General features: G+C 38.4%; 1 protein-coding gene across 1 annotated transcript in view; it reads left to right on the forward strand.

Annotated features, from left to right (window-relative positions):
- The window catches only part of SYCP1 (synaptonemal complex protein 1), a 108,508-nt gene that overhangs the window by 11,871 nt on the left and 70,336 nt on the right, over positions 1–26,301 (forward strand). Inside the window, 8 exon segments of the mRNA XM_062193499.1 lie at positions 7,211–7,269; positions 9,782–9,851; positions 10,786–10,859; positions 12,617–12,725; positions 16,073–16,167; positions 17,358–17,542; positions 19,692–19,759; positions 26,036–26,097. Coding sequence (XP_062049483.1) covers positions 7,211–7,269; positions 9,782–9,851; positions 10,786–10,859; positions 12,617–12,725; positions 16,073–16,167; positions 17,358–17,542; positions 19,692–19,759; positions 26,036–26,097 — 722 coding nt within the window.

The raw sequence follows: 26,301 nt of genomic DNA on the forward strand, positions 1-26,301 counted from the left end.
AGAATCCGGCGCCCCAACTGGGACTAGAACCCAGTGTGCCAGCGCTGCAAGGCGGAAGATAGCCTGTTAAGCCACGGCGCCGGCTGTGTGTGCAAGTTTCAATGTCAGTTCAATTTTCAAAGCCTGCTATACTGCACTAATCCATGTATACTTTGGTTCTGATCCATGTATCCTCTACTCAGGGGGTAGTTCTAGGACTTGAATAGTGGTTTGTTTGGAGTTCAGTTTTCAAAGTCTTTGCAACGTTACTTTGGGTATGTCTTATACATGTACATTAATTCTTTCCACCATGGGGTTTATGCTAGCTCATGCACAGCTATCTCCAAGATTATCCCTGTACATTCTGCTTCACAAGATCATGCCCTCTCTTCCCCATCCTCTGGCCAGAAATATGGGTTATTTTGAAGTTTTGTCTGTCCTTGCTGCCATGGCTTCTGCAGTTTTACTCCTGGTGAAACCCTTGAGGCAGGACTGGGAAAGAAAAAAAAGAAAAAAAATGTGTTTCCTGCTTGCTGTTTGTGCTTCATGTGGCAGTCCTGCTGGAGTTTTACGCTTGTATTAATGCCAGTGTGGGGAAAAATATAAATAGGAGACTCACCTTTATATGAAGTACTTTTTTCTAAGTTTTTCTATCCTTTTTCTTTAAAGATGTATTTATTCATTTGAATGGCAGAGTTAGAGAGAGAGAGAGAGAGAAAGAGACAGAGCGAGTGGGGGAGAGGTCGATCTTCCATTAGCTAGTTCACTCCCCAAATGGCAACAATGACAGGAGCTGGGCCTCCAAAGCCAGGAACCAGGAGCTCCTTCCAGGTCTCCCACGTGGGTGAAGGGGCCCAAGGACTTGGGCTATCTGCTGCTTGCCCAGACACATTAGCAGAGAGCTGGATCAGAAGTGGAACAGTGGGGATTCAAACTGGTACCCATATGGGATGTTGGCATCGCAGGCAGCAGCTTTACCTGCTACACCACAATGTTGGCCCCTGCTCCTCTTTTTAATTTACTTGCTTTTGTATCCTTTTTAGAGTCCTCAAAGAGTTGCCTTTTGCATTCATTCAGAGTTTTAAGTTTTAATCAATGGAAGAGATAGATGGTAGTGTGCTTAATCTTGGCTGGCACTGGTGTTTGTTCTTTTTTTTTTTTTTCTAATCCTCAACCTATTCTAAGCCTCATGATTCATTGTTATTTGCCCTAGTTATTTGATTCTTTTAATAATTAACAAAGTTGCCTCCAGGTTTTTAGTTGTCTCAGCAGGAAGGTTGGTCTGAACCAATTACTCATTAACAGAAAAATAGAGTCCAAATGCAATCAAATGTAGAGTTCCCAATATAGATCAAATCATGTTATTGTCTAATATGACTTTTCATAGTTTACAGGATAGCATACTGTTTGCTTCTTAACCTCTACCTTGTCAGGTATTTCCAGGTGCCTCACATATACTCATGGAAAACTACCCCTAAAGGGATTATGCTTCTGTGCCTTTGCATATGTCATTCCTTTTTACTGGCTGCTCCTTCTTCCTTCTTCTTTTTTTTAAGATTTATTTATTTATTTTGAAAGAGTTACAGAAAGAGAGGGAGAGCAAAATCTTCCATTCATTGGTTCATTCCCCAAGCGGCCACAATGGCCAGGGCTGGGCCAGGTGGAAGCCAGAAGCTTAGAATTCCATACAGGTCTCCCAAATGAGTGGCAGGAGGCCCAAATACTTAGGTAATCTGCTGCTGCTTTCCCAGGTGCATTAGCAGGGAGCTGGATCAGAAGCAGAGCAGCTGGGACTTGAACAGGTGGCTCATGTGGGATGCCAGCGTTGCAGGAGCTTCTTAAACTGCTGCACCACAATGCTGGCCCCTCCTATTCTTTAAAAATCAGAATAGATATTACTCAGTCTTATTTACTCTTCTTCTTTCACTCAGTACGTTGCATGGAACACTATTGTGTGTTTATTAATTCTTTCAATAAATGCTTGAGTGCTTACAATGTGCTAGACATCTCAATGTAAGCTTGAGGGCAAGAGCTTATGTCTTTTTTTTTTTTTTTTAAGATTTATTTATTTATTTGAAAGGCAGAGTTACACAGAGAGAGGAGAGCTAGAGAAAGAGCGGGGTCTTCCATCTGCTGCTTCACTCCCCAACAGGCCACAACAGCCAGAGCTGTGCCGATCCAAAGGCAGGAGCCAGAAACTTCTTCTGGATCCCCCATATGGGTGCAGGGGCCCAAGTACTTGGGCCATCTTCTACTGCTTTCCCAGGCTACAGCAGAGAGCTTGATCGGAAGTGGAGCAGACGGGTCTTGAACCGGCACCCATATTGGATGCCGGTGCTTCAGGCCAGGGCGTTAACCCACTGCACCATAGCACTGGCCTCAAGAGCTTTTGTCTTAATTGATTCAGTTTATTCAACATTTTGCATAATGTCTATGAAGAGAATAAGAAATGAATTAGTGAATGAACAGGAACAATTCTGATCTTAGATATTCCCTATAAAATTCTCTTTTATTAAAAAAATTATTTGAAAGAGTTATAGCGAGAGAGAGAGACAGAGACAGAGGGAGAGACAGAGAGAGAGAGAGACAGAGAAACAGAGATCTTTCATCTGCTGGTTCACTCCCCGAATGGCTGGAACAGTCACGGTTGGGCCAGGCTGAAGCCAGGAGCCAGGAGCTTCTTCCAGGTCTTCCACGTGGATGTAGGGGCCCAAGGACTAAGCAGTGTAGTGGTAAGGTGTAGAACGAGTGGAAATATTCTGTAGACATTATATCTCAGTCTTTTAGCAATCTTTTGCTTCTTGAATGTGACTTCACAAGTACTTGTTAGTACATTCAAGGACTAAGGTGGGACAGGCTGGAGTTGGGAATTTCCTTTTCCCCAGGTCAAGGAGGCGGTGATAAAAACCCAGCTGACTGTGCTCTGTTTAAATAGTTTCTCTAAAGGGTAAGCCTTGATGAGAAGAAATGGATACATTGGTATATTTCAGAATGGTTCCTTTCCCCATTCCTTGTCAGAAGCAGAAAGTATGTTACTCCAGTGTTCCCTGTGAGTACCTGGTAATAATCACAAGAGTGTATGTCCCTTCCCTAAAGACTGGAGACTGAGTCTCCCTGCATTATTCTTTTTTCTTTCTTTAAACTGGCCAGTAGTTTATTCAAGTCTTCAAGTAGGTAAATAAAAGAAACTAAATAATATATATTGTATAAACATTTGTGAGGGAATAAACCAACTGCCTGCATTTTTCATGACTAGATATTTGGTGAATTGTCAGGATTAACATGAAAGAATACCCATTAGACTAGAGATAGTCGCCCATTTTCCTTTGAGAAAAGAAACCTCATTTTCACTAACTTCATGTAGAAACACCGCATCATTAACAAGCCCTTAGATCACTAACTTGTCTTGTCCCTATTAAGATTCTCTAAGACTTGATTCATGATATTTTTTGATATTTTTTTCTAATGTCCAAGTAAAACTTATCCCTTAGTAAAACCAAGGTCACAGACATCAATGCACACTTTGATGTACAATGAAAAATGAAACCAAAAGCAAGCAACCAGCAACTCAAGATATTACTGAGAAAATTTGGCAGGTGTAGATGAACAGGTAAGAGAAAATATGCAAAGGTTCACAGGAACATGTTTCTACCATTTAAAAGTTCTTCAGAGATTACATGTGAATTCTATAAAGTATATATGTATATAATTAAGTAAAATGTTTTAGACAAATTCATTGTGCTTTTATTTTAAATAGTGAAATTAAATAAATAATTTTTTTCTTTTTTATTGTACATTTTCCTGAGGTACAGTGTGATGGTTCATGTATACAATGTACAGTGATTAGACAATGTAGTTAACATTTCCATTTCCTTAAAAATTTTTCTCTTAGATTTTTATTAATATGCAATAATGATACACATTGCTGGGGTACAAGGTGGTACCTTAGTTTAATTACATATATGTACTGATCAAATTAAGGAAGCCAACATTCCATCTCTTCACAGTCACTCCATGTTTGGAGCCCTTGAACTTTTCTCTTCCAGCCGTTAACAACATATATAATTAGTAATCACATAGTTTTCATAGTATAATGTAAAAGAATGTTTGGAAAAATAATGTTTCCATATAATATCAGATTGAAAATTTTGGAATTTCTTCCAAGAACCATTGTTTTTGCTATTTCTTGCTATTTCTTTCTGAGCTTTTTAAGTATGCATACTCAAATTTAGACAAACTTACTCCAAGTATCAAACCACCCAAATCAGAGTGAATTTTAATATATTTTAATACTTCTGCAAATGCATAGAATTTCAAGTATCGCTCTGGTGAAAAGCCACTTATGTTTCATTTCTAATCATCTTTAAGAATAATTATGTAATTCTAGCTCCAAGATACATTTATTTACTAAGTTAAAACTAGGAACTGATTTGCTTCTGTTTCTTCAAAGCTAAAGGGAATGTATGACTTCTCTGATAAGCAGATTTTCTTCAAATATGTAGTTTTTTGATTGTTTTTTTATTTTTGAAATCAATGCTTGTTCTTTGGTAGTCACCAATTAAGAAACTATAGTTTCCTATGGGTAGGGTAAAGAATCCAAGATATAATCGTAGGTATCACCTTACATACCCACAGCTGGTCCATAGGACAATCCTGCTGCTGCGGTAGCAGAGTGCTGACAGTTTTCTTCCAGTAGTTGGTTTATATTTATGTACATTTTCATTATCTTCAAGGTCCTTTAAAATCTTAGTTAGGCCTCCCAAAAAAAGAGATGACTTATGATAGCAGTAAGCAATACTTTTAATTTGAGGAAACATCTCATCTAGGGCAGCAAAACAAACCATTTGCATAGCACAAACATAGAGGGTCAGCTTCTTTGCAGGTACACTGTTGATCTCATCAGTAAACTTGTTTGTTAGAGAAGAGGCAGTGTCCTCCATATGGTGATAGAGAATTTATATTTTTCACTCAGATTGTTTATTTATTTATTTTGACAGGCAGAGTGAATAGTGAGAGAGAGAGAGACAGAGAGAAAGGTCTTCCTTTTTGCCGTTGGTTCACCCTCCAATGGCCACTGTGGCCGGCGCGCTGCGCCATCCAAAGCCACGAGCCAGATGCTTCCTCCTGGTCTCCCATGCGGGTGCAGGGCCCAAGGACTTGGGCCATCCTCCACTGCACTCCCGGGCCATAGCAGAGAGCTGGCCTGGAAGAGGGGCAACCGGGATAGAATCCGGCGCCCCAACCGGGACTAGAACCCAGTGTGCCGGCGCCGCAAGGCGGAGGATTAGCCTGTTAAGCCACGGCGCCGACCCAGATTATTTTTTAAAGCTGGTGTTAGACCTTTGTATCACTGCAAATCTGGAAGAAACATGTAGATTTGTGCCAGAGCTGGTGGTAGATGTAAGATTCTTCTCTATATATTGGTGATTCTTTGAGTATGAATTGGAATTGGTATGGTTTTACTATGAAGTGAGACAGTAATATGGCAGTACAGAACTCAAATTTTACTGATGGCAATGACCTGTCCATGTCAGTTACAGCCAAGTGTAGTCATGTGTCTTTCTTGGTGAGATGTAAATGATGTCTTCTATTTTTTTCTTCCCCCTACAAAGTAGATATGCTTTTGGGAGCTTCAGCAGCTATAGTTCTGGAATTCCAAGAGCAAGGTGCTAGCATCTGCTCAGCATCTGATGAAGGCCTTCTAGGTACATCATGGCAGAGGCCATCACACAGCAAGACATCTGGAATTTTTAATCTCTCAGATTTGTTCACACTGAGTTTCTAGCAATCCACTAGTTACAGTTCAGGCTTACGCTGGCTCTGGTTTCCACAGAGTTTCTTGTTTGAGGGTTTCTGCCCTAGTAAATTGTGATTCTCTTTGCATTTTTGTATTTGCCTGCTTGTCTTTCCAATTTTAGGGGCAACAGTTGGTCTTCAGATCTAACTTATCTTGTAAGAAAAGTTACTGATTTTTCATTTTGTTCAACTTGTTGGTAGCATGAAATAGTGACTTCCAGGCTTTTTTTTTACATCATACTAGACCCAAACTGCTTTTGCTACTTTTTAAAAATATGTATTTATTTATTTGAAAGGTAGAGTTGCAGAGAATTAGAATGAGAAAGAGATAATCTTCCATCTGCTGGTTCATTCTCCAAAGTGGCCAGGAGTCTGGAGCTTCATCTGGGTCTCCCATGTGGGTGGCAGGGGCTCAAGCACTTTAGCCATCTTCCACTGCTTTCCCAGGCACACTAGCAGGGAGCTGGTCAGAGCTGGAACATGGGACTGGCACTGTGACTTAGTGTGTAAAGCTGCTGTGGGTAGTACCAGCATCCCATATGGGTGCTGCTTTGAGTCCTGGCTGCTCTACTTCCAATCCAGCTCCCTGCTAATGCACCTGGGAAAACAGCAGAAGATGGCCCAAGTCCTTGGGCCCCTGAACCAATGTGGGAGACTGGAAGAAGCTCCAGGCTCCTGGCTTGGTTCAGCCTCGCTCTGGCCATTGTGGCCATTTGGGGAGTGAACCAATGCTTGGAAGACCTCTCTATATCTCTGCTTCTGCCTCTCTGTAGCTCTCCCTTTCAAATAAATAAATAAATCTTAAAAAAAAGAAAAAAGGATTTTTAAAAAAGATTTTATTTATTTATTTGAGGGGCAGAATTACAGACAGTGAGAGGGAGACACAAAGAGAAAGGCCTTCCATCCACTGGTTCACTCCCTATTGGCCGCAATGGCTGGAGCTGTGCTGATCCGAAGCCAGGAGTAAAGAGCTTCTTCCAGGTCCCCTACGCAGGTGCAGGGGCCCAACATCTTCTACTGTTTTCCCAGGCCATAGCAGAGAGCTGGATCAGAAGAGGAGCAGCCAGGACTTGAACCAGTGCCCATATGGGATGCTGGGACTGCAGGCGGCTTAACCTACTGCGTCACAGCACTGGCCCCAGGATTTCCTTTAATAAAAAAAAAAAAAAAAGAAAAGAAAAGAAAAGAAAAGAAAGAAGAGGAAGAAGAAGTGGAACAGCCAGTGTTTGAACTGGTACCCATATGTGATACTTGCATTGCAGGCAGTGGCTTAACCCACTACACCACACTGTTAGCCCACTATTTAAAACATTACTAAATTAGATATCCCAATGTCCTCATTAATACAGAATTTCAATAATTTAAACATATTTTGAGTTATCTTATTGGTATCATAAATGTTTTAAAATTTAATTTTGAATTTTTTTTGTTATAGATGAATATGAGCGGGAGGAAACAAGACAAGTTTATATGGATCTAAACAATAACATTGAGGTAAGTAAGAGTTAGTGAAAATTTGAATATGTTGAACAAGGAATTTCTAAGCAAAGTACAATGATTGCTGCAAGGATACAGACAACTGTTCCTTCTAAAAGGATTGCTAGCTTTTGTTACATGTTTGAACTGACAATAAAATTCCTAAGGTCCTACACTGTGAATATTGGTGTTTTTATGTATTTGGAAGAGAGAGATTGAGATCTTCCACTGGCTATTTTACTCTCCAAATGCTTTCAACAACTGCCAAGCTCCTGGGAACTCAATTCAGCACTCCCAAATGAGTGTAGAATCCCAATTATTTGAGCCATCACTGTACTGCCTTCCATGGTTTCCATTAGCAGGAACCTGGAGTCAGGAGCAGAGCTGACTGGAACCCAGGTGCATTTATATGGAATGCGGATTTTCCAATTGGCATCCTAACTGCTAGGCCTGTCCCATATTAATTATTCTTTAATGTAGTGGATTTTTTAAAATTTTCATTTTATTAGGGGGAGAGAGTGGATGAGAGAGAGAGAGAAGAGAGAAGAGAGAAGAGAAAAGAGAGAGAGAGAGAGAGAGAGAGAGAGAGAGAGAGATCTTCTATCTACTGGTTCACTCTTCAAATGCCCGCAGCAATCAGGGGTGGGCCAGGCCGAAGACAGGAGTCTGGAGCTCAATCTGGATTTCAGTTGGGTTCCTTGGCAAGAACCTGCTGCCTCCCAGGTGTGCATCTGCAGGAAGCTAGATCAAAAGTGCAGGAGCTGGGACTTGAACCAGTGGCTCCCATTATGGAATATGAGTGTCTCAAGCAGCATCTTAAGTGCTGCTTCAAATGCCCATTCCTGTACTAACTTTTTGAGCTATACATTAGTCACACCATTTAGCTTAATTTATCAGTTATTTATTAACTTAGAGACTAGCACAGTGTGATGTATAACCATCAGTTTGAAAACAAAGTATTATTAAATCTGTCTGGTTTCTGCCTTTCCTTATCTGATTTCCTATTACTCATCACTTTGCGTTTCTATTTTAGTCAATCTTTTCTTTTATATTTCTTAAATTTACTCCTTTTGATCTTGGTTCTCTGAATTTGTTTTCTCTTTCCAAAACTTTTGTATCTTAAGATCTTATAATACTTATAAACTTCACTCTGTTTTTGTTATCTACCCTTACTACTTTATGTAAAATGTCTTTTTATTATTCTTTATCTTTCTACTTCATTTAATTTTTATGAAGAGCATTTAAGACCACATGACAGGTTGGCATTGTGATGTAGTAGATAAGGCCAATACCTGCCTTCCATATTATAGTGCCTGGGATAGAGTCCTGCCTCTGTTTCCAGTCCAGTTTTTGCTAATGTACATCTGGGGAGGCAGCAGGTGGTGGCTCCAGTACGTGGATCCCTGTCACTCAAGTGGAAGACCTGGAGACCCAGGTGGACTTTTGGCTCCTGGCTTCGGCCTCCTCAGACAGATTGTTGTGGGCATTTGGGGAGTGAACTAGCAGATGCAAGATCTATCTCTCTGCCTTTCAAATAAAAACAGACAAGCAAGCAAACAAACAAACCTTAAAACCCGAAAACACCTGGCATGGCATTTATTTGATATATATATGTCTCTCTCTCTCTGTACATGTGTATATTTCATGTACTCTATAATAAGTTCCAGTAGGGTATCGACTGTGTATTAAATTACAAATGTCTAAAACAGTCCCTAGCACATAATAGACAACTGTTTATAATGAATGATTGAAAAAGTCATCTGATTTTGCAAAGCCAGATTTGTTGAGTATTGAATGAATACATGCTGCCAGATTATGGATGTATAATTTTGGACTGTTATGGGGGAGAGGTTGTACTTTAGTGGGGGAAGACGTAAGTAAAATAAGTAAACACAAATAAATATAGAATTACAGATTTTTGGCCAGCGCCGCGGCTCAATAGGCTAATCCTCCACCTGCGGCGCCAGCACACCAGGTTCTAATCTTGGTCGGGGCACCGGATTCTATCCCGGTCGCTCCTCTTCCTGTCCAGCTCTATGCGGTGGCCCGGGAGTGCAGTGGAGGATGGTCCAAGTGCTTGGGCCCTGCACCCACATGGGAGACCAGGAGAAGCACCTGGCTCCTGGCTTTGGATCAGTGGCAGCGGCCATTGGGGGGGTTGAACCAATGGAAAAGGAAGACCTTTCTCTCTGTCTCTCTCTCTCACTGTCCACTCTGCCTGTCAAAAAAAAAAAAAAAAAAAAAAAAAAGAATTACAGATTTTTGTATGTCCTGTTCAGTAAATGACTAGGGTGTCCAAAAATCATTTTGCTGCTGTTTATATTGTGTAAAATAGCTGTAGTTACTTTAAGCATCTGGAAAACTAACATAATAGATACTCAGTAGATTTTAAATACATTAATTATTTAAAGTTACAGGTTTTTCATTATTTAAAATTGTGTGTTTTCTATGTAATGATTGCATGTTACAAATTTATTAATATTTTCATAGTTTGAAGAAAACTGTTTAAAATCTTAACTTTGTATTTCAGAAAATGATAATAGCTTTTGAGGAACTTCGTGTGCAAGCTGAGAATTCCAGACTGGAAATGCATTTTAAGTGTAGGAATTCCATTTTATATTACTGTTCTTTTATTTCTATTTTTACTAGCTTATATTAATGATTTTCTCCTTTTAGCTTGAAATCTTCAACTGTTTTTACATTTTGTGCTTTTCTGTTTTTTTAAGTCCCTCAATACCTTGTGGAATGTGGTAGGGAATTGATATATCTTAAAATTATTATTTATTTATTTATTTTTGACAGGCAGAGTTAGACAGTGAGAGAGAGAGATAGAGAGAAAGTCTTCATTCTGTTGGTTCAGCCCCCAATGGCTGCTGTGGCCGGCGCATTGCACCGATCCAAAGCCAGGAGCCAGGTGCTTCCTCCTGGTCTCCCATGCGGGTGCAGGGCCCAAGGACTTGGGCCATCCTCCACTGCCTTCCCGGGCCACAGCAGAGAGCTGGACTGGAAGAGGGGCAACTGGGACAGAATCTGGTGCCCCAACCGGGACTAGAACCCAGAGTACCAGCGCTGCAGGTGGATGATTAGTTTAGTGAGCCACAGTGCCGGCCTTAAAATTATTTTTTAATTTCAAACCTATCTTTCCATGAAATCTTACTATATAGTTCATATTTAACTTTTTAGAAGTGTGGTTTTATTTTATTTTTATATTTATTGGTAATGTGTGCATGTTAAAATAAATATATATGTAAGATATGTTATTCCAGATTTGTATATTAACAAGGAACAAACATGTATACAATTTAAGACTTGAAGAATTTTAAGTTATTATAACGTTGATATTATTTAAATTCCCTATTACTAAAAGGAAAGTTAGCAACAATAAAACAGCAATTTTAGCTCATTACAAAATTTTGAAATTTAATATAATTTTGAGATATATAAGGAAATGAAATAAACTTTAAATTTTATTTGCAACAGAAAAGTTAAACAATTATGTTAAGACATTATGGTATGTTTATTTTATTTTTACAGTAAAGGAAGACTATGAAAAAACCCAACACCTTGAAGAAGAATATAAGAAGGAAGTAAATGACAAGGAAAAGCAGGTTTTTTAAAATCAACTCTATGTTCTTTGTATTTGCTAATTCATAAAATACTTAAAATTTTGAAAAAAATTTACATTTTCTGACTAGATGATAAACTTCTCTCAGTGAATTTTAATATTATACATGTTAAATATTTGCCTTTTGCTTAGCTAAGTGAATTTTTATTGACTCAGATATACACTCACTGAATACTAGCCTTTTTTGGTTTTTCAATTAATGAGTTATGTGTAATACTTACATCAGTGGATAATAGTACATTGTGAAAAAATATATTGTGAGAAATTTTGTTTAGACAAACCTCATAAAATGTAGAGATGATTGCTGAGCACTCAACTCAAATTTTACAATCTATTTTGAAATACACTATTCCATAACACCAATGAATGAAAATGAAACCATTCATTTGCTTCTTTCTATTAATGTCACATAGTGGGAGACTTGAAAATGGCAAGTGTTTATTCGTTGACTTTCCAAGAATGTTGATTTCGGATTATTATGCCAATTCAAGCCTTGTGCTTCCAAATGAAAAGTGATAAAAAGAGTTCTGTTCTATTTCCCACTATTTTTGCAGTTTTTTTTTTCTCTAATTTGCTTCAAGATATCTTATAATCACAGGTCACAAGGATATCTACTTAAACAATAGTCAAGAAATTTAAAGTACAGAGAGGACATTTAGAGTTTTAGGTTGTGGTAAATTGATGAAATTTCAACTTAAGTGTTATGCTTAGATATTTTGAAAGAGTTACAAGTTTTTAAATTTTAACTTTGTTGTTAAGCTATGTCTCTGAAAGAAGGAACTGTTTTTACAAGTAAAATTATGCTTATTATAAAGAACACAAAAATAGAGTGAAATGCTAAAAAATGCTTGCTGGAGTTTTGGGTACATGGGCCTTGTTGGTCTTTCTTGTAAAACGGTGTCATGGCCAGCTGCTGATCAGTTTTTGCTTGGGACTCCCAAGTTTCATTATTGGTTAGACTTTTTCTCTGAGGCTCTCCAAATCCTTGGCTGATGGCATATTGGAACTGGGTTGGTCAGGGTAGGAAGCACAGGCTGAGTATCATCATTCTATATGCTGGCTCTTCCATTATATGCTTTATCCTCACCTCTCTCTGTACTTGGGTATTCATGCTTAGAGATGATTTTTTTCAAAAGAGATTTATTTATTTACTCGAAAGGCAGAGTGTCAAATGTGGGGAGGGGTAAACGGGAGAGAGAGAGAGTAAAAAAAAGGGAAGAGAAGAGGGATTATCTTTCATCTACTAATTCACTCCTCAGTTGCTACAACAGTCAGGGATGGGCCAGGCTGAAGCCAGGAACCAGGAACTTCATCCTTGTTTCCTACATGGGTGGCAGGGATTCGAGTACTTGGGGTGCTGCCTTCCCAGGTGCATTAGCAGAAAGGTGGATCAGAAGTGGAGCCCCTGGCACTTGACCTGGCACTCCAATATAAGATGCTGGTATTGTAAGCAACAGCTTAAAATTTTTAGTGCTCACTGTTTGTTGAATGAATCAGTACACTCCATTATGTAATTTCAGTAATAACTTGAAATACATAGTATGGTATTGGTTATATCATAATAGTTCACTCAATTAGGTATTCAGTAAATATTTATTATTCAAGCATACATTGAATGTCAAATACAGCCAAGTGAGAAGTATGTAAACAAGTATGTAAAATAATTGTAGGTGATGATAAATGCTATGGTGCCACGTTTACCTTTTAATCTATATGTTTTATTTAAATATTTTATTTTAGATGTCACTACTTTTGGTCCAGATTACTGAAAAAGACAATAAAATTAAAGATTTAACATTTCTGCTAGAGGAATCCAGAGATAACATTAATCAATTAGAGGAAAAGACAAGTAAGAATTTATATAAGAAAATATGACAATGTGTTTTATGTATTCCTATTGCTGAAACTTAAATTTTAGCTTTTATTTCAAATGTATTATAATGCTGTAAATTCTCAGTTTGAGTTGGGTCAATTGGAGGAGGGCATAATAGAATCACTTAAGGAGCTTTTTCCAAGTACCTGTACTCCTTTTTTCTTCTTTTTCATACTCCTGCTTTCTTCAAAGTAAATTTTGAACATCACACTCTATAAAGATAGATATTTAAGTCTTTTATCTTTACTGAGGTATTCCATGAGGCTGGAATATTGCCTGGTGCATATGAACACTGAATATTCCATAAATGGATGAATCCTCTGGGAACACCAAGGGAGGAGTTAACTGATTCTTCCTGGAGCAAGATAATTATTTGCCATTTGAAGAAGAGAGAGTGTTTTAAAGAATAGGAAAACAAATGCCACAAGATTCCTATGATATTATGGAAGATGTATGATATTTCACAAAGTACACTTAGGAAAAACTGTTGAACTGTACCTTAGGTGGTTCAAAGTTTACTAGATGGACAAGTTTTGTGGTGCAGTGGGTTAAGCTGACACCTGCAATGTCCAGCACCCCATAGTTCACGTCTCTGCTGCTTTACTTCTGATCTGGCTCCATGCTAATGCACCTGGGAGAGAAGCAAATGGCCAAAGTGCTTGGTTACCTGCCCTACATGGGAGACCTGGATGAAGCTTCTAGTTTCTAGGTTCAGCCTGCCCCAACCCTGGCTGTTGTTGCCATTTGGGGAATGAACCAAAATGTCTCATTTTGTCTTTTCGTCTGTCTCTGTAATTCTGTCTTTAAATAAATAAATAATTTTTAAAAAATCCACTAGACAGTGAGTTAGAGGAGATAGTATGGACAGAAGAAATGTCTTGTGCAAGACAAGGAAATGTGACAAGGTATAATTGTAATTGATAAACTGACTGTTGTGACCCTATATTTTTGATAACTCAAGCAGATAGATGAGACTATAAAGAATGTTTAGATTCATTTATGCAGGACCTTAAATGTCATGTCATGTTTAGACTATGTTATTATTTTGCAGACTTGTTCAAGTGGCAGGATACTTGAAAGGCACAGTGTACTTTGTGAAATATCATACATCTTCCATAACATCATAGGAATCTTGTGGTATTTGTTTTCCTATTCTTTAAAACACCCTCTCTTCTTCAAATGACAAATAATTATCTATTTCTTGCTAACCTGTGCTAGCTAATTTTACCGGCTATACTCCAAATATATTGAAATTGTTTGTTTCTCTTCATTTTATGGTCTTCCTTTCTTGCCCCATGATTTTGGCTGCTACTTCTATCCAAAATAAGTCTCAAATCCCAACTCCAAATTTGTTGGCTAAATCCTAGTGAAGTCTTTCTGATTCTTAATAATGGTTTAGGCATTACCCTTTTGTCTTCTGTGACTGTGAGTGTCTTGAAGGGATGGATGATGTCTCATTAAGTATCTTTTTGTAATTCTAGTGACCTAGCATTTTGCTTTGCATATAATAAGAGTCATTTGGATGAATGGATACATAACCTTAAATTATAAGCTGGAAACACTGTATTGGTTATAAAGGACTATAATTCTATATGATTTTGTAGACTCATAGCCACTGAAATCTGTTCATTTAGATTACTTTTCTTTGTTTCCCATACAATGTACCTTCTATTTGTTTTTCTTTTGGTTTTTCTTTGTTTTATTTGGATACTTTCTATTGATCTGTAACTTAATCCTGCCTCGACTGTCTATTTTGCTTTAAATCCATCTACTGAATTCTTAATTTTGGATTAATCATATATTTTTCTCTTCTAAAATTTCCACTTGTAATTTTAAAAAAGATTTATTTTGTTTATTTGAAGGACAGAGTTATAGAGAGAGAGGTTCACTCCCCGAATGGACGCAACAGGTGGGCTGTGCCAGGCCGAAGCCAGGAGCCAGGAACTTCTCCTGGGTTTTCCTTGTTGGTGCAGGGGCCCAAACACTTGGGCTATCTTCTCATGCTTTCCCAGATGCATTAGCAGGGAGCTTGATTGGAAGTGGAGGAGCTAGGTCTCACACTGGTGCCCATATGGAATGCTGGTGTTGCTGGTGGCGGCTTTACCCAGTATGCTACAATGCCAGCCCCATTTGACTTGATGTTTTAAGATTCCATTTCCTTGGTTAAATTCTCTTTCATTTATTTATTTATGAAATAAACTTGGCATTTTTACTTAAATTTTTAAAAAATTGAGTTAAGCAGAGAGAGCAGGAGAGAATGCAAGAGAGAGAGAGAAAGAGAGAGAGGGAGAGAGAGAGAGAGAGAGAAGGAGAAAGCCTCATTTGCTAGTTCTCTAAATGTCCACAATGGCTTGGGGAAGCCAAAAACTCAATTGAAATCTCCCATGTGGGTAGTAGGAACACAGTTACTCGAGCCCATCACTGTTACTTCCCAGGGTCCACATTAGCAGGAAGTTGGAGTCAGCAGCTGGGAATCAATCCCAAGTACTCTGATGTGGGGTGCAGGAACTGGTGTCTTAACCACCAGGTCAAATGCCCATTCCAAAATCTTTTATTTTAAAAATTATATTTTTTATCTTGTTTTGAATATATTAATGATTGATATTTAACATCTGTTCTCTGTTTACTTCAATATCTCTTTTACCTATTAGTTGCTTTTTTTTTTTTTTAAGATTTATTTATTTGAAAGGCAGAGTTACAGAGAGGCAGGAGCACAGAGAGAGAGAGAGAGAGAGAGAGAAAGGTCGGTCTTCCATCTGCTGGTTCACTCCCCAAATGGCTGCAACGACTGGAGCTGGGTGGATCTGAAGCCAGGAGCCAGGAGCCACAGGAGATAATAGTCTTAAAGAATCATTTTAAGATCATGCTTAAAGGGGCCGGCGCTGTGGCGCAGCAGGTTAATGCCCTGGCCTGCAGTGCTGCCATCCCATATGGGTGCCAGTTCTAGTCCTGGCTGCTCCTCTTCCGATCCAGCTCTCTGCTGTGGCCTGGGATAACAGTAGAAGATGGCTTAATTCCTTGGTCCCCTGCACCCTTGTGGGAGACCCTGAAGAAGCTCCTGGCTCCTGGCTTTGGCCATTGAGGTCATCGGGGGAGTGAACCAGCGGGTGGAAGCTACCTCTCTGTAGCTCTTTCAAATAAAATAAAATAAATCTTTAAAAATAAATCATGCTGACCAATATTAGCATGTTTATATTAGCATAATTTTCCTCCATTTGGACTGTTATTTAATAGAGAAAAATAGTCATTGTTACAAACAACAACTAATTTTCTTGGTATGTTTTTTGTTAAATACTACTTATCTATATAACTTTCTTTTTTAGGATTACAGAATGAAAACTTAAAAGAATTAAATGAGAAGCAGGATCATTTGACATCAGAACTAGAAGACATTAAAATGTCTTTGCAAAGAAGTATGGTATGATTTATTTATTTATTTTTTAAAGATTTATTTACTTTATTTGAAAATAAGAGTTACACAGAGAAAGAAGAAGAAGAGAGAGAGAGAGAGAGAGGTCTTCCATCTGCTGGTTCACTCCCCAATTGGCCACATTGGCCAGAGCTGCGCCGATCCGTAGCCAGGAGCCAGGAGTTTCCTCTGGGTCTTCCCATGCAGGTGCTGGGGCCCAAGGATTGGGCCATCTTCTGCTGCTTTCCCAGGCTACAGCAGAGAGCTGGATTGGAGGTGGAGCAGCCAGGACTGGAACTGGCACCCATATGGGATGCTGGCACTGCAGGCGTCAGCTTTACCTGCTATGCCACAGCGCCAGCCCCAGTATGGTATGATTTAAAAGCTAATTGGTTGAGCTGGTGCCGTGGTGCACTAGGTTGATTCTCTGCCTGTGGTGCTGGCATCCCATATGGGCGTTGGTTCTAGTCCTGGTTGCTCCTCTTCCAGTCCAGCTCTCTGCTGTGGCCTGGGAAAGCGGTGGAGGATGGCCCAAGTGCTTGGGCCCCTGCACCCGCATAGGAGACCAGGAGGAACCACCTGGTTCCTGGCTTCGGATTGGTGTAGCTCTGGCCGTTGTGGCCATTTGGGGAGTGAACCAATGGAAAGAAGACCTTTCTCTCTGCCTCTCTCTCTCAATGTCTGTAACTCTACCTGTAAAATCAATAAATAAAATCTTAAAAAAAAACTAATCAGTGTATAATAAGCCTCACACTATCAATCGATCCACAAATATGTATCGTATACTAATTATATAAATAAGGACCCAGGCTTCAAAGAAGAGAAGACACAATTTATGTCTACAAAATGCTTATAGTTTAATTAGAGACATTGGATAAGAACATCAAAAGTATATATAAAATATGAGCGAATACCAGGTAGCAACAGAATGATTCAGGCAATAAATTGTTATATTTTTAAGAATTGAAAGAACATTATGGGCTGGTTTGACTATGAAGACTTTATGGAGGAGTTAGAACTGTAGGTGGAATTTAGAGAATGATGAATAGAAATAAGAATGGTACGTGGACATTCTAGAGAGAGGAGGGTGGATGATGGGTAGATGTGTAATGGAAGAGGGGCAGCACATTTATAGAAAAGTATTAACTATTTTTTCTTAAGGCCTTTAGATCATTGCTTTTCTTTTGTACTTCATTTAGAGCGCTCAGAAAGCCTTAGAGGAAGATTTACAGGTGGCAACAAAAACAATATATCAACTCACTGGAGAAAAAGAAGCCCAAATGGAAGAATTTAATAACACTAAAACTGCCCACTCATTTGTTGTTACTGAACTTAAAACTACTATCTGTAACTTGAAAGAATTATTGAATACAGAACAGCAAAGGTAAATTTTTTTGTTTAATAAAATAAATGATTAAAAGTAATTTACTTCAATATTCAGTACCATTTTCTATTAATTGTTAACAAATAAGTACTTCCTGGAGCAAATATAATCAAGTTCTTTTTTTAATGAGTACAGTGGGGAAAACATTTTAAAAGTTTGTAGGCGAGCATTGTAGGAAAAGATTTAAAAGTAGATACTTGCTATGATAGTTCCCCTGCATGTTTTGTCAGAGTCAAGCTAAATAAAGCTGATTCAGTGATTTTATGTAATTAATAAAAGTGTTGATTATTATCTTCTTAGAAATAACTTCCAAGTTTGTCTGTAACCTTTTTTTTTTTTTCTGATTTACTGGTGTCTGTAGACCTACTCTATAACATATTTACTAAATGAATAGATTAATGAATATTAACTTTACAAAAAAACTATTCATTTGCATTTCATCTAAATAGCAGCTTGCCTAAAAGTTTTATTAAAGACTTGTTCTGGGGGCCAGCTCCGTGGCTCACTTGGTTAATCCTCCGCCTGTGGCGCTGGCATCCCATATGGGCTCCGGGTTCTAGTCCTGGATGCTCTTCTCCCAATCCAGCTCTCTGCTGTGGCCCGGGAGGGCAGTGGAGGATGGCCCAAGTGCTTGGGCCCTGCACCTGCATGGGAGACCAGGAGGAAGCACCTGGCTTCTGGCTTCAGATCAGCTCAGCGCGCCGGCCGTAGTGACCATTTGAGGGGTGACCTTTCTGTCTCTCTCTCACTGTCTAACTCTGCCTGTCAAATAAAAAAAAAAGACTTGTTCTGTTTTTCACTACTTTATATTAAGGATATATTCATATAAAGCTGTGTTTCGAGACCCAGGATTTTGTCACATTAGCATTAGAATTATTTAAGTATGATAGGACAAAGGAGAACAAGATTCTCTCTAAAGTCATGGCATGAGCCTAGCAGTTCTTCTTTTCGCTTGTACATGGTGAGGAAAGAAAAGCTAGGTTTTCTAGCTCCCTTAATTTTATATATATATTGTGTGTGTGTGTGTGTGTTTAAAACCATGTGTATGTTTCCTTCTTAGGTAGGAGCAGCCTGCTTTGTCATTTATTTATTTATTTATTTGAAAGGCAGAGTTAGAGGCAGAGGCAGAGAGAGCGATTTTCCAGTTACTGGTTAACTCCCCAAATGGCCACAACGGCCATTTGAATCTTCTTCTGGGTCTCCCACATGGGTGCAGGGGCTCAAGCACTTGGGTCATCTTCTATTGCTTTCCTAGGCCATAGCAGAGAGCTGGATTGGAAGTGGGGCAGCTATGTCTGTAACGGGCACCCATACAGAATTTTGGCACCGCAGGCGGCAGCTTTATCTGCTGTGCCACAGTTCTGGCCCCTAATTTTATATATATTGTTGATTGACCTACCCAGGCAATTTTTAAATTGTAAGTTAGCAAAGGTTCATATGTCCCCTTAGCTCTGTTTTATAGATTGAGGAAACAAAGAAATTATATATGTTTTCACATATATTGTTCCTAAGGCAGAATTCAGGATAATAATAGCTACAATCTCTTTCACAATTCTAGTATGCATTAATTTCATTATCAATAACTAAGAGACAGGGGCGTGTTTTGTGGCACAGTGGGTTATGAAATGGCCTGTGTTGCCAATATCCTGTATGAGCTCTGGTTCAAGTCCCAGCTGCTCTACTTCCGATCCAGCTCCCTGCTAATGGCATGGGAGATCAGTGGAAGATGGCTCCTGATACTCATGTTGGAGACCCAGATGGAATTCCAGGTTCCTGGTGTTGGCCTGTGATTGTTGCGGCCACTTGAGGAGTGAACCAGAGGATGGAAGCTCTCTCTCTGTCTCTTCTCTCTCTTTAATTCTGCCTTTCAAATAAACAAATATATAAATCTTAAAAACAAAAACAAAGAGACACACTGTAACTATAAGATGTAAGGTTTTATGTAGATATAATTAATATATATTCTTATTATTGTAACATCTTATTTAAAAATGTTACACTACAGCACAGAGTAGGTATTAAATAAATGTTTAATAATTGGGTAAGTCTGTGCTAAGGTGTATCAGTTGCTAATTTGCAGCAGTTCTACTTAATAGATGAATTCTGAATAAAGGCATATTTTAAGTTGTAAAATTATATATTTTATAAGGCTGGAAAAAAATGAAGACCAATTGAAAATAGTTAACATGGAACTTCAGAAGAAATCAAGGGACCTTGGTAAGTTTTAGAGAGTAACATGTACTTAGATAATTTTAGCTACTTATAAAGATATAAACACTGTTTCAGAATAAAAAATAGTTTTTCCTCTGTCATTTGCTAATAGTGATTGTTTGATAATTTTTTATCTGATATTTTTTGAAAACAGAAAATTTAAACCTTAAAGAATATTCAGTTTCACTAAGCAGCTCATAGATATCTAGAAGTGAAAAGAATTTAAGAAATGTTTATATTTTGTTTATTTTAGGATACAGGAACTTTAGTAATTATCTGTTCTGTTTTAATTAAAATTTAAAATGCCATTGCTTAGTTATGTTGCATTATATACTATTTATTACAAAATGTGATCCTGTTTTATCACATGGTATTGTTAATTTTCAACAACTTTTGTGATCAAAAGAAGGAGAAGTTCTGTTATAGCTATTTACTTAGCTAATTCTAATAACCTATGCTTCATATTTATAAATCTTCCTATCTACAAATATGGAGAATTAGAAAGATACAAAATATTTTCTTTTCCAATTTCAGTGAAAAGAATTCTTTTTAATTTGTAAACATTAAAAACATAATTCAAGGACTAGCAGATATTTTTCTAGAATGACACTGTAGCTTTCTGTAAGCTTATTAGCTTTGAATACACAATAGTTTAATATTTTAAACTAATACTGCCTAATATCTTAAATGTTTGTTTAAGATTTCGTAAGTAGTTTAGGCTATTTTGTTGAACTTTTGAACCATATTTATGCTTTTCCTTTTGCAATGTTTAGTTTTCCACTATTCGTTAACCCTTGGTCATCCAAAATTGTAATATTCAAATAATTTTATTTTTATTTTATAAGAATGGTTGTAAGTACATTCCTCATCCAATATTTAAATCTTCCTTCAGAGCATAAGCTTATATTTCAAATCACTGCATGTATCTACTTTGTTTAGAATTATTTAATGGAATGTTGTAGACTAAAACATAATTTTGATCATTTAACATATCTTTAAATGAGTATTTCCTTGTAACAATTCAGTCTACTATTGAAATGAAATGGCAGTTGTTTACCATATCAAAAATTCAATTGTACAGTGTGATTTTTCCTGGAGCATACATTATGAGAAGTTTGAATAGGAATCCTATAACTGAAGCAGTAGCGTCTGTGATTTTTAATGTTTTCACAGATATTGCATGTTTTGGGAACATACACAAGTAGTGAAATACCATGATCATGAAAAATCTCTTATATGGGCAAAAGGTTAATAGAGCAGTGATATCCAAAATGAGGGGGTAAGAATTCCACTAGCAGATGGGAAGAACACATTAGAATTTCTATTTATTTTTTATGTTTTATTTATAATGAATCATATCCTAACATATATTCATATTTTATAAAGTTATATAAATGTGAGGATACTTTAAAGAGTTCATGGGAAATGGAATTAAAAGATAAATTTAGGTACCAGCATTGTCCTGTAGTGGGTAAATCCACAACCTGCAATGCTGGCTTATGGGCCCATATGGGCAATGCTGGCCCATAGGGGCACTAGTTTGTGTCCTGACTGCTCCACTTCCAATCCAGCACCCTGTTGATGGCCTGGGAAAAGCAGAAGACAGCTTGAGTGTTTGGGCCCCTGCCACATATGTAAGAGACCCATATAAGGCTCCTGTCTTTGGCCTGGCCCAGTTCTGGCTGTTGCAGCTGTCAGTATGCATTTTTTAAAAGATATTTTATTTATTTATTTGAAAGGCAGAGTTACAGAGAGAGAGAGTGGGAGAGACAGAGAAAAAGGTCCTCCATCTGCTTGTTTACTCTCCAAATGGCCACAATGGCTGGAGCTGAGCCTGGTCTGAAACCAGGAGCCAGAAGCTTCTTCTGGGTCTCCCATGTGGGTGCAGGGGCCCAAGCACTTGGGCCATCTTCCACAGCTTTCCAGGCCCATAGCAGAGAGCTGGATCAGAAGAGGAGCTGCTGGAACACTAACTGGCACCCATATGGCACTGCAGGCCTACTATGCCATGGCGCTGGCCCCAGAGTATTTTTCATGAACTTTTTGAAGGTTTCTTGTATAGTTGTGTTTCAACATTTTTTTGTACCAAAATAAAGTCATCTTTTAATTAAATTTTCACAATTTCTAAGTGCCTTCATATGTAAATAATGTATTTGTATTTTATATGTATTTATGTTTGTGCAAATAGATTTCTTATTGACAGAGAGATGTTAATGCTAGTACCAAGAGGAACTTGAATAAGTCAATGTGGACTGCAGAGTTGGAAAAGGCTTTATGGAGGGAGCAGTTTTTTTTTAAAAGATTTATTTATTTATTTGAAGAGTTACACAGAGAGAAGAAGAGGCAGAGAGAGAGAGAGAGGGAGAGAGAGGGAGAGAGAGGTGTTCCATTCACTGGTTCACTTCCCAATTGGCTGCAATGGCCGGAGCTGTGCCAATCAGGAGCCAGGAGCTTCTTCCAGGTCTCCCACGTGGGTGCAGGGGCCCAAACACTTGAGCGGTTTTCTACTGCTTTCCCAGCCATAGCAGTAAGCTGGATTGGAAGTGGAGCAGCTGAGACTCAAACTGGCATCCATATGGGATGCCGGTACCACAGATGGTATCTTTACCTGCTATGCCATATCACTGGCCCCTTGTTTCCAGTTTGTTTACCTCCTGCTCATTCTTTGCATCCCTGTGTGAATGCTTCTTTAAAAATACAAATCTGATTATTCACTGTTTAAAATTTAAGAACTACCTCATTGCCCAAGTTAAAACTGCTTAGTATTAGCTGTCTTTTCATTGCTCGTTTGGAGTGAGGACAGTACATACCAAGTAAGATAAAGCTATCTGTGGGGATGGCGCTGTGGCATAGCAGGTAAAGCCACCACCTGCAGTGCCACTTCCCAGATGGGCGCTGACAGAGTCCCCGCTGCTCCACTTCTGATCCAGCTCCCTGTTAATGTGCCTGGGAAAGCAGTGGAGGATGGCTCAAGCCCTTGGGGGCCTGCACCCACGTGGGATACCCAGATACCCAGAAGAAGCTCCTGACTCCTGACTCGTGGCTCTGGTTCAGCCGAGCTCTGGTTGTTGTGGCCATTTGAGGAGCGAATCAGCTAATAGAAGATATCTTTCTCAGCCTCTGCCTCTGCCTCTGCCTCTCTGTAACTTTACCTTTCAAATAAATAAATAAATCTTTAAAAACATCTAAGAACTCTTAAAGCTATTTAGAATAATTTTTTTTGTCATGATATTTATTTTTATTTTTTTTGCTTTGCTGCTTCTTGTATCTCCTGTCTTCAACTCAGTTTAATACTGCTCTAAACAGGTCATATTGTGATCATTTTTCATATCTGCAGACATCTTTTCTTTCAGTCTGGTAACAGATTCTCCATCTGTTCTACTGCTTCCACTTTGGTTACTAAGTATGTAATCTAACAACTATTGAGTTAAGACTTAGTTATTTATTTTTCATTTAGCCTTGGACATATAATGAAGAAACACAACAGACATGGTCTTTTCTTGTAGAGGGAGATAAAACATAGAAATATTTAGTTACAATTTGGGATGAATGCCATGAAGGGAATAAAAATAATGCAGTGTAAGAAAATAATAGGGTCTAACGTAGGTTTGGTAATCAGAAGTGGCTTTTAGCTGAGACTTAAAAAGTAAATGAGATTTAAAGTGTTAGGTAAAGCAATGGGGTTGTAGAGAACTTTTCAGTCTAAAGGAAAAGCATGTAGAAATTCTCTGAGGTGTGAGGGAGCGTGGTTCATTCAGGTGACTGAATGAAAGCTTCTGTTATTGAGGTTAAGAAGTGATATGGAGAGAGGAGTGACAGGAGTATGGGGAGTAGAGCCAAGGAAAGGAATTCTGACTTTGATTCCAACAATGAAAGAAATCCATTGAAAAATTTTGAGCAGAGGACTAATATGATCTGGTTACATTTTTAAAGGACATTATAGCTTCTATATGGCAGATAAATTTAATGATGGGTGGAAAGTGCAGGTAGTGAGGAAAAAAGAAGGGGAGAAGTAAGGTTGGTGGCTATTCAAATAGCCCAAGTGCAAAGGAGTGTCTTTTTTTTTTTTTTAAAGATTTATTTATTTATTTGAAAAAGTTACAGAGAGGCAGAGAGAAAGAGAGAGAGAGAGAGAGAGAGTTAGTTCAATTTGCTGGTTCACTCCCCAAATGGCCACAACAGCTGGAACTGGGCTGATCCAAAGCCAGGAGCTAGGAGCCTCCTCTGGGTCTCCCACAAGGGTGTAGGGGCCCAGGGACTTGGGCCATCTTCAGGGCATAGCAGAGAGCTGGACCGGAAGTGGAGCAGCTGTGACTCGAACCTGCATGCATATGGGATGCTGCCAGTGCAGGCTATGCCACAGCGCCGGCCCCAAAGTTCTTTTTTGTTATTTATTATTATAACGTATTTATATTATTATTGTTAGTTTTTATAGAGTTTTTATAATTAGTTTTTATAATTAGATTTGTAATGCAAAGACAGAAATTTTCAGTAAATGGTTCTAATAATTAATACTCCTTAGCAGTAAGGAAACATAATAGGATTTATTACAGATGATAGCTGGACATAATTAGAGAACTCTGTGGGTAGTTAAAAATGTAAGGTAGGAGAAGAAGTGAGAGATTTGGACTGGAAAGATCTTTCAGTTCATTAGTATAATGCTGAATTTATGGAAGTATTAAAAAGAAGCATTGTAGGGGCCGGCACTGTGGCATAGTGGGTTAAGCTGCTGCCTGCAGTGCTGCCATTCCATGTGGGCATTGGTTCAAGTCTCAGCTGCTCCTCTTCTGATCTATCTCCCTGCTATGGCCTAGAAAAGCAATGGAGGATGACCCAAGTCCTTGGGCTCCTGCACCCACATAGGAGACCCTTAGGAAGCTCCTGGTTTCTGACTTTGGATCTGCTCAGCTCTGGCTATTGCAGTCATTTGGGGAGTGAACCAGCAGATGGAAGATCTCTCTCTCTCTCTCTCTTTCTCTCTCTTTCTCTCTCTCTCTTTCTCTGACTTTCCCTCTTCCTCCCTCTCTCTCTCTCTCTGTAACTCTGCCTTTCAAATAAATAAATAAATACATCTTTTAAAAAAATGTAAAAACGCTTCACAATGGCAAGAAAGAATGGTGTCAGCAAGGATAACAGAAACAGTAGTTAGGAAATATGAATAACACAAGGCCTTAAAAATCAAAGGGAAAAAAGTGAGCAGTGGTTAATGGTATAAAATACTAGAAAGCTTCACGATGAGGAAGAGGGAATAGCATTACAAACTGGTTGTCGGAGATCTTTGAGATCATTATTTTATTACCACCATAGGTATAGGCATTAGTTTTGCATAATGGTAAGAAAGAAATGTGCAGGTAGCAAACAGGAATTTGTCTGCAAAACAAAATGAGAAATCTGATGGTAGCTTATAAGTGGCAAAAGGTCAATCAGATATTTTTGCTTTATATTCAGATAGGGTATTTCTATAGGGCAGGAGAAATTAAAGATTCCTCTACATAGAACCAGTGTATATTGATAATATAGCAGCTAAATTCCCAGAGGAAGAGGGAATATAGAGATCCAAAGTACAATGGTTAGAATTAACTTCAGAAAAGAGGATCACTTCTCCTTTTAAATTTGGAGTGAAGATTATGAAGGCAGATGTTTAGATATTGATGAGTTGAAGGTAAAGACACATGCTGGGCCAGTGCCGCGGCTCACTAGGCTAATCCTCCACCTGTGGCGCCAGCACCCGGCGTTCTAGTCCCAGTTGGGGCACTGGTTCTGTCCTGGTTGCTCCTCTTCCAGTCCAGCTCTCTGCTGTGGCCCGGGAGGGCAGTGGAGGATGACCCAAGTTCTTGGGCTCTGCACCCACGTGGGAGACCAGGAGGAAGCACCTGGCTCCTGGCTTCGGATTGGCGCAGTACGCCAGCCATAGCGGCCATTTGGGGAGTGAACCAATGGAAGGAAGACCTTTCTCTCTCTCTCTCACTGTCTAACTCTGCCTGTCAAAAAAAAAAAAAAAAGACACATGCTGACCTTATTCCAAATATATGTTATATAGATCCATTGCTTATTTTGTTTCATAAGCTTTTGTTGTATTTGGCTGTGGATTAGCTGTATAGATACATTGCTATTAATATATATTATTATGTTTGCATAGTTAGGTTTGGACTTCTGTGCTTTATAGAATTCTATTTGAATTAATCCAGCTCTTTGTTTTTCCATTTTATTTAGCATTCTTATTTATTTTCTCTATTTTTAAGATCCCCTTTAACAGATTTATATTCTTTTTGTTTATTTTAGAAGAGATGAATATCTTAAAAAATAACAAAGAAATAGAAATTGAAGAATTGAAAAAAATCTTGGTGAGTGCATTGTCTTTCCTATTAACATACAATAATTACTTTTCTTTTTTTTTAGCTTTTATTTAATAAATATAAATTTCCAAAGTACAACTTTTGGATTATAGTGGCTTTTTCCCCCGCCATAACCTCCCTCCCACCTGCAACCATCCCATCTCTCGCTCCCTTTCCCATTCCATTCACATCAAGATTCATTTTCAATTATCT

This window comes from Lepus europaeus, chromosome 5, assembly GCF_033115175.1.
Source record: "Lepus europaeus isolate LE1 chromosome 5, mLepTim1.pri, whole genome shotgun sequence".
Taxonomy (NCBI): domain Eukaryota; kingdom Metazoa; phylum Chordata; class Mammalia; order Lagomorpha; family Leporidae; genus Lepus; species Lepus europaeus.